Below are 9461 nucleotides of genomic sequence, written 5' to 3'. Positions count from 1 at the left end.
ACCTTCACATATTTGAGAATTTTTATTTTCTTGTAATTGACTTCTGGTTTAATATCATTGTAGTTGCAAAAGATGCTTGATATGATTTCAATCTTGCATTTATTAAGACTTGTTCTGTGACCTAATATATGACATATCCTGAAGAATGTTCTATATGCGCTTGAGAAAAATGTGTATTCTGTTGCTTTTGAATGGAATGTTCTAGATATCTGTTAGGTTCATCTGATCTACTGTATCATTTAAGACTACTGGTTCCATATTGATTTTCTCACTGAATGATCAACCCATCGATGAAAGGGGGGTATTAAAGTCCTCTACTATTATACAGTTGTCTATTTCTCCCTTTAGGTCTGTTGATATTTGCTTTATATATTTAGGTGTCTCTATGTTGAGTGCATAATTATTTACAAAATATTATATTCTCTTGGGTTGACAGCTTTATCCTTATGTAATGCCCTTCTTGTCCCTCATTGCTCCTGAGGACTCCAGCCAGCCTGGTACACTTCTGCAGTTCTCACTTAACATATCTGGGAGGGGCAGCAAGGAATCAAAACCTAATTTAGAATTGCAGAGGTTAAAAAATCTCAACATATAAGTTGTAGGCCTAAATATGTATAAAATATTTACAATGGATTCAGCCTCCTGTGCTTCAAGAGAAAAGGAGGAACTGAGGGAGGAATTAGCATTTGGAAGTGTATCCTGTGGACTACATTCTAACTACAGCACATCATTTAACCTTTGTGTTGTGCTGAGGGTAGGTATAATTCCACTTGTTACATCTGAGGAAACAGGCTCAAAAATTGTTTTGCTAGTAATGACAGACTGTCCAGTGACTTTGATCGAATTAATGTAGTTTTTCTACACCTGATTCCTCACCTGTAACATGGAAAGACACCAGCTCCTCTGCAGAAGGTTAAAGGAGACGACGTGTGCCCAGCTCCTGGCTGAGCACAAAGGGCACCAAACACGATGGGCTATTCCAGAGGCAGCCTGAGGGGCCTGAGGGAACAGGGCAGACAGGCTGAGGCTCTTGACTGGTGTCTGCTTTTCAAGCCTGAAAGCAGGGAGGCAAGTATCAGAGCGAGGCCTGGAAGGGGCTCTGCAGTCACCTGAGCTGAGGCCTGGTTCAGTCCTTGCCTCATGTGATTGCATGGTCACCTTAGTTACTGACCCTTGCTAAGCTTCCGTCCCTCGACCGGAAACAGAGGTAGCAGGAGAGAAATACCTTGGGGGGCGGGGGGGCGGGGGGGAAGAGGTGGGTCCATGGGGATCAAGTAAGATTTTAGGGCTCCTTCCCCACTGCAGTTCTGGAGGTGCCTTCCAAGTTCTCTCTTTCTCTCTCTCTCTCTAAATCAAAACAATTTATTCAGGATGGTCATAAGTAAATTGTTCTGGCAGATATATATTTTTTTAATTCACCAATTCTATTTCAGAGCAATCCCATTATTCCTTTACTATCAAAATAAAAGTTTTACATTTGATGTTTCTACTTCCTCCATGTTGACTCTTCACCCCACTATAATCTGGTTGATGCATCTCCTCCTCTAATGAAATGTAGCTTTCAAGTTCTCCAGTAATCTCTTGCTTACCTCTCGCTTTCTACCTTCCAGCATCTCCTGTTCCTTTTCACCTTGGCCAGTGGCCTAGAAGTCATTCCTCCCTGCAGGAGTTAAAACTAAGATGGAGGGGCCCCTCTATACATCTTTTTAAGGCCCTTCTCAGTTCTCTAAAGGAGCCAAAACTTTCCTCTGTGACCCTAAAAAGACCCACATCTTATCTGCTCAGGATTGCCACTGTAACTTCTGAGCATCCAAAGAGCCCGCTTGGAAGGGAAAGTGGGCCAGATGTCACTGAGCAGAAAAGTACTGCGAGGAGACCAAGGGTCTTGCCGTTTTAACAATTGTTTTTGGTAGAAACTGTCTTACACACACACACACACACACACACACACACGGTTTAGCAGGAATTGGTGGAAAACAACTGGGAGGAAGTACAGCTGTTCCCTCTGAGGAGCTCGTCGGGGGAAGGCAGGCCTGGGAAGAGGGGGTGTTCCCCGGGTGGTGACATACAGCATTCCTTTCACTTGAGGCAGCTGTGCCGAGGAGCTGCAGTCTCCCCTTGGGAATATGACTTCGCCGGGAAGGGCCTCACACACACAGACCTGTGCCCCCACATCCTTCTCCAAGAGAAACCCCTTCCCATCCTGTGTGCGCGAACTCCCGCACCAGCAGAGGCTCCGATACTGCCCCATCTCTGGCCCGACAAACAGCCCAAAGTCAGCGATCTCGTAGGATGTGTTTATATTTACACGGTACATTTTAAAGCAATGGCTACATTGGTCATACATATTAGAAACCATAAAAAAAAAGTTAAGAACTTAAAATGTACATCATACACTTGTATATATATTTTTTACACAGAGGTAAAAAGGGTTATTATAAAAAAATCAATACAACAGGGTTTTTAGTATACAGGTAAAGAATGAATGATGCTTCAGGCACTTTAATTTGTTAATGTGAGCAAATAGCTTGGGGGGAGGGCGCGGGTGTTGGGAGAAGCTTCCAAACAGATAATCTTTTGGTTAATGTTTTTGTTACCACAGATACAAAAATAAAATCTGAATAATTTCTTTCAAATGATTGACGTCAGTATGGCAAAGCTGACTGGGAAAATACTACACACTGTTCAGCTGCAGTGTGGCGATGAGAGAGAGACGTATTTACATAAATGTCCCCATGGCTGTCCTTGTGCCCTTCACCGCTACCTTCACAAACCAAAAAGCATAGGCGGAGTTAAGATTCACTGGCATAGCTCTTCAAAGGGGTGGACCAGGACAGGGGGTGAAGGGAGAGAGAGAGAGACAACAAAACAGCCGACAAACAAAAAGCTGCGGGGATATGTGTATTCTCACTGAAATAAATAGGGGCACTGGAGCTGAGGTCTAACAAAACATACATTAGTGTTGTGCTTTGTAGAGAGGAGACCTTGAGAAAGGCCTTGAGGAAAACCCTCAGGGCGTGGGGGTGGTCTCAACAAAGTTGGGAGGCTGGCTGCCATCCGCTAGATGTTCCCCAGGCAGGGAAACAATGCTCTTTTCTCCCATCACCAGATTGACAACTCTCTGGTCCCTTTCCAGACCGAAAGGCACAAACCAGTCACTCCAACCAATGAAAACGTCTACCGACTTTCTCAGAAGCACAGAGGGCATTTGCACCGATGATCTGACTAAAGAAGTGCGACGGGCTCTCAGGAGAGCTGCAGACATTCCACGAAGGTAAGCACGGCTAGCACTTTCCCGCGCGATGGGAAGAGTGGAAAAAGTCCCTCTCCTTGAGGGCTGGTGTCCTGTGTGCCACAGAGAAGGGAGGGGGAAGCGAGGGGGAGGGAGCAGGCCGTGCCCTCAGCGGGCAGTGACCACGGGAAGATCATGGCGGGAAGAACAGTGTTTGACAAACCTGCCCCTGTGTTCTCCACGTCGTTCTGATTGTACTATGCTGGGCGCAGGGAAACCACTCTTCACTCTTCTTCTTTCTGCCCTAAGATTTGGCTATTCCTTGCAATAGATTAGAAAAATACTCTTTTCCAGCTAATGCGAAGCCTCCTACGTGGCAAGGCGACAGGGAGCCCTAGCCTGCTGACTCAACCGTGTGTGCACACCAAGTGGCAAGTCTGGGTTTGGAGCTGCAGGAGAAAGACACTTAGGCATCGGAGGGGTTTTTTACATATGGCCTTGTTTTTTCCTAAGTATAAATGAAGAATTTGGTGACGCGAAACTGAGTCCAAACGAAAAACACAAACCCACGTGCAAGAGGCAGCCTACCACTCCTCAAATTTACAACATTTAGAACTTGCCCCGTTAACAGAAAACCCCCACTGGGGAGAGGGGAGCTCCTTTAGTTTTATTTACTGGAATCTTAGTGTTTCCCAACACTGGTTTGTGTTTAAATGGAGTGTTTGGTTTCCAAAACAGCAAGAAAATTTTTTACTTTATTAGCATTTTCTTTCAATATTGCTAAATTTTTTGGAAGTGGTGGCGACACAATTTTAAAAAGTCCTACCTTAGGGGTAACTGGGGAGACTCGGGGAAATCTGGAAACCTCCTTTCTAGCCCTGGCTAGAGAGGCTGTGATGCAGTTTAAGGAATTTTCCTGATTCTCCCAAGTTAATCTGAAGTTAAGGCTCGATTCTTAGTCATTTTCCGGGTGAATGTTTGCATCCTGAAGAACTGGCAGATTTGGGGGCGGGGCGGGGGCAGAAAATGATGATGGGCTCAAGACAGAAACTGCGGCTTACATGGGAAATTTGGCTTTAGAAAAGTTAGAGCGATCTTGTTTGTCAGCTAGCTCACCTCCTAGACAGAGCAACTAACGCGGGGTTAAAATACTTCTGGTTGGGTCTCATCGTTCTGACATCACACTTCCAGGAACCCGGTGATGCTTGTTGGCAATAGGCAAGCTGAGCCAAGAGAAAGATAGTCTTCGATGCTCTTGGAAAAACCAACTACAAGACCCATCAAAAAAAAAAACACCCAAAAAACAGTTCCGCCTGCAGGTGCCTTTGAACTGGAAGAGGTGGGCAGGAAATCAACACAGGTATAAGACAGTTAGCTTGATTACAGATTATGAATACACGAGTCTCTGCGGGGGGGAGGGGGGTCCTTTCTTTAGAACACTGTGCAGGGATGGATGAGTGGCTGGGAGGTGCAGAGTCCACCGGAGGGCTCCCCAGGCTGGAATGGCGCCCCAGGGAGCAGGGGAGAGGATGCGAGTGTGTGGGAGACACGTTCCCTGGTGGCTGTGGACGGAGGGGAGGGAGGGGCAGTCACACGGCCGCCTTGTGCTTGCCGCCGCAGCACCTGCACATCACCCCGCAGTGGTAGCAGGCCCGAAGGGGCAGGTAACAGCACATACAGGGGGCCAAGAAAGACAAGGCAATAAGAGCCATCCACCGGAGGCAAAACTTCTCGTCGCTAGTGTCGCACGAGCAGGGGTCTGTATAGTCGCCCTCGGGGTCCGACATACAGTGATAGAGCAGGCTGTCCGCACACCACATACAGCTCACGCGGCGGATGCAAGTTCTCACGGAGTCGGGCGCGTCCTGGCAGTGGCCCCTCCGGTTCTCCTCGTGGTTGAACATGTCCCTGCAGTACTCGCACCGGGAGCGCTCGCCGTCCTCCTTCCGCCGCCGGGATTTGCCCCGCGAGGGCTGGGTCTTGATCACGCCGCCCCCGCGCCCTTTGGGGTCCTCACCGAGGCCGAAGTCCGAGGAGTCCACGTAGGGGTAGTTATAGTCGTGCTTGGGGACCTCGCCCTTGGCGAAGCGCACGTAGGAGTCCGCGTCCTCGGCGGGGTCCAGGGCCTTGCGCACGGGCGCGTGCCGGTAGTCCTCGTAGCCCGTCACCCAGACCTTCTCCCGGGGGTTGATGCGCACGATCTCCTCGTCGTCGTCCGGGAAGCTCACCTGGCGGTAGGGCCGGGGCATCGGCTGCCCCAGGAGAAAAGAGACAGTATTTTACAGCAGTGGCAAAAAAAAAAAAAAGAAAAAAAAGAATCCAACATGTACCTTTCACCTCGACAAAGGCATTTCTGGAAGAAACTGACCCGTCCTGTAATGACTGAACATCTTATGGGTCAAAGATGGATTTCAAACTGTGAGTCTCAATCCATTCCTGGGTCGGGAATCAATTGAATGGGCAGAGACCAGCTTTTATCCTCCCCCTTGTTTTGATTACCGTCTAGGTGGGAAAGTGTGCCCATTGTAAGAATAGTTTGAATTTTCAGAAGCTGGACACACCCAGGTCAAGAAGCAGAAGGTGAGGCTGCCTGCTAGCCTGATTTCTGCCTGGTTTTGGACAGTATGTTCTCTGTTGTATGGTCAGCTTTTTTCTTCTTCTTCTTCTTCTTCAGTGAAATAGACGAATACTAGAGTACACTGCATGTTAGAGGAATAAGTACTTTTCATAATCTATGTGTTTACAATACGTGAGCCGTGGGTCACCATATAAAATGCATTTCTCACTGTGGATCGTGTTCAAAAAAAGCAAACGGGGGCTACCAGGAACTATAAGAACCGTGTAGCCGAAACCGGTTTGGCTCTGTGGATAGAGCGTTGGCCTGCAGACTGAAAGGTCCCAGGTTCGATTCCGGTCAAGGGCATGTACCTTGGTTGCGGGCATATCCCCAGTGGGGAGTGTGCAGGAGGCAGCTGGTCGATGTTTCTCTCTCATCGATGTTTCTAACTCTCTATCTCTCTCCTTTCCTGTCTGTAAAAACTCAATAAAATATATTAAAAAAAAAAAAGAACCGTGTAATCCGGTTGGGAAGAGAAGATACCCAGATAACAGAAGGTTAAGAGCGCAGGCTCTGGAGGCCGGCTGCCTGGGTTCGAATCCTGCCAGGATCACACAGATAGTGAGCGACAGAGCTGGAACCTGGGCCTAGGCAGCTTCGACCCAGAGCCACACCCTCCAGCCCCCACACGCCAACTGCATTCTCCCTTAGGGCCAAGAATCCTCTTAGCAGGTAGTTGGTTTTCCACCTTCGAAGTCCTTTGGGCATGAAGGCTCTTTAAGGGGGAAAGAGCATGGTTCTGAGCAAACCCACTGGAGTCCAATTCGGGCTGTGCAATTTCCCGGCAAGTGGCTATGCCTCAGCCTCAGTTTCCCTGATTGTCAGACTGCACAGGGCTGTTGTGAATGGAGAGGAGGAATCTACGCAGTGTTCGCACTGAGCCTGTCACACGGACTGTGCTCGGTACCGGCTGCCGTTGTCACAGTGACAGCATTTTATATGGCAGGTGGGTTTCCCCATCGCTTCCCACCAGACTGTGAGCAGGGCCACCTCTCACACCCTTTGCCCTATTTCCCCTGAGAGTCTTGACATGAGAGCTTCCTGGGCTTCAGAAAAATCACAATCCTGTAGGATTTCAAAACGGATCTTGGGAGCTGTCACAGGCTTTGCTAATTTTTTATTTTGCAAAGTAAGGAGAGCCAAGAAGCCAGTTCTTATGGATTGCTACCATAATTTGATTTAAAAAAATTTTTTTAATGCCAAACTGTCGGGAAGCATACAACAAAAAGATTTTTAAAAAGAGTCATATAAACCTAGCTTTATGTTAACTGTGCTCCTTTTTTCTCTTTTCAAAGCAGACCGGTGGCCACATCACCCTGCACGGGCACCAGTCCCAGCCCCACAGGTTGGGAACCTACTCTGCAAAACAGCCACTCGGTAAATATTTGTTGAATTATTGAATTCCAGACTCCATCTCCCTGAGCAGGCCTGGGCCTGCAGCGCGAGCGGCCAGGGCGTGACCAGGGGTGCCGCGTTCTTCAGGCCTGACGGGGCTTTGTGCTTCCACTCCAGGCCGGGAGGCCCTCTGCAGGGGCAGCACAGCGCAGGGGTGAGCACAGACTGGCATTTGAATCTGTTCCACCAGGGACTCGATCTCTCTAAGCCTTAGCTTCCTCATCTACAAAGTGGGGAGCCGAGGACCTGCCTTGTGGGGAAATTTGTGAGGATTAAACGAGATACAGTACAAGGATTCTGGCCCACAGAAACCTCTAAGCAAGGGGAGCTGCCACCACTGCCAGCGATGTGGGGTGGGGTGGGGGGGGGGGGGCACAAAGTAGCACGGAAGGGCCTGGGCTCGGGGAGAGGAAGGAGGCCTCCCAGCATTGGGACTCCCACCCCGAGGACCCCCGAGGACGGAGACTGCCGCTCACCTGCTCGAGGTGGTAGTGGTCCGTGGGGTACGGGTCGTGGAGGTGGCCCAGGGTGTAAATCCTCCGGTGCTCACAGGATGTGGGGGAGGAGATTGTCCGGGTCGGTTGTTCCCTCTTCTGAGAGGAATTAGAAGAACTGTCTGTAGCTGTCTGTTGAGAGGGAGGTAACCAAGAGTTAATTTGAAACAACCAAACCCTCGCATGCCGTCTGCCCGCCTTGTGGCATCTTGCTGGGCTACCCGAGGCGGGAGGACCCCCGAAGGGCGAGATTGTCTAAACATGATGTGGCCGCCAGACCCTGGAAAGCTGGGTTTGTTTTCTCGAATGTGGGAGCAGCGACCAGGCTTTGGGGCCGGGCTTACGACAGCAGGCCTCCCACGGGTGCAGCCCCGTTGGTCAAGGATGGTCGTCCCATTTGTAGCGCTAGTTCCAAGGCACTCCGGCGAGCAGCGGAGGTGCAAACACGGAAAAAAAATCAAACCCAAATGTTGACATGTGCGGCTAGTCCCAGCCTGAGAGAGAGAGAAGGATACCATGGGGTATCATGGGTACTGGCTCTCCAGACATTTTATAGGACATCTTTGGGGTCCACTTTAAACTGGCAGCAAGATGGACGACTGCAGAGGGGTAAGGCTGTGAGGAGGGGCTGGCAGAGCTGTCTCCCCAGCAGCGGTATCCAGTTCAGCCCGGGGCCTACCTGATGGTGCCTTGGGAAGGTGAGCGGATGTTGGGATGGACTGTGGCCAGAGCGCAGGGGGGGCCCACCGCCTCCCAATATATCTACCACCTGGGTGCTTCATGCTCCCGCCTAAGACTCAATGAAGGGGGCCAGGTGATGGTCACCCTCCACAGCCACTCCCACCTCCCACATGCTCGTAAAAGACTGTGAAGTCTTTACAACCAGGGCACCCCACCTTTCACCTCCATGGAGTCGGGGACCCTTCCCCACCTCCAAACAAATGAAAAGGTTTTTCTTGTATCTAGAAACTTCTTCCTCTCCTTGGCTGTTGCTCTCATAGTCCCCTTATCTTTTTATTCTACATGTCTTTTGTTCGTGTCACAAATCCTTTTGGGGGCAAGGCAGGGTTTAAACAAATAGACTGATAAGTTATTTTTACCCCTCTGCCCATTTATAAAGAAGTAAATGCTCAGAAAAATGGGACTACAGGTATTTAGGAAAAAGAAGACTCATTTTCATTATGCAATAAACTGCTGTTAATTTTTAAAACTTGGTGGACATGTGCAGCTTCCCTATAGGGACCCAATCTGCCTGGATTTTTCCTATTGGTTTGGTCCAAATGATGCGGGGCTGATGCCTGTGCCCAGTCCCTCCACCCACAGTGGCTAATCCAGATGTGGACACATGGTCCTCTCAGGCAGTACAGAAAGATTTTTGATGGAGAGTTCAGAAAAGATGCTGACTTTTTACCTCAAGTTAAGACCTACGGGTCCCATAAGCCTGGAATGGTGGTGAGGGCACTGGGGAAGCACCTTCTGGATGAAGTGAAGCAAAACCTAGAGAGGGCCACCCCCAGGGACACCATCTGGGCTTTGGGGTCCAGTCAAGCCTGAATCCTGACCCACTGTTTGGTAACTTAAGCCAGATGTGTTGGGCGCACTTCTCCTCCCTCCCGATCCCAGCTCGGAGGCAGCAGCTCCACCTGCGTCACTCCCCTGGCCTCTCTGTGACCCTGACTCCTCTCCACAATGGGTGGGGTGACCTGGGCGTGCAGCCTGCTAC

At 49.6% G+C, this 9461-nt stretch overlaps 1 protein-coding gene across 1 annotated transcript in view; it reads right to left on the bottom strand.

The window, feature by feature from the left end:
* Window positions 1-2285: 2285 nt before the first annotated feature.
* Window positions 2286-9461, bottom strand: part of SPRED2 (sprouty related EVH1 domain containing 2) — a 115281-nt gene continuing 108105 nt past the window's right edge. Inside the window, exons 5-6 of the mRNA XM_081100507.1 lie at window positions 7721-7870; window positions 2286-5484 (exon numbers count right to left, since the gene is read on the bottom strand). Coding sequence (XP_080956633.1) covers window positions 4822-5484; window positions 7721-7870 — 813 coding nt within the window. The 3' untranslated portion in view covers window positions 2286-4821. The remainder of the gene's footprint in view (window positions 5485-7720; window positions 7871-9461) is intronic.

Source organism: Myotis nattereri (assembly GCF_964212035.1).
Source record: "Myotis nattereri genome assembly, chromosome: 10".
In the NCBI taxonomy this organism is placed as follows: domain Eukaryota; kingdom Metazoa; phylum Chordata; class Mammalia; order Chiroptera; family Vespertilionidae; genus Myotis; species Myotis nattereri.
This window is presented reverse-complemented; position numbering and strand designations above follow the sequence as displayed.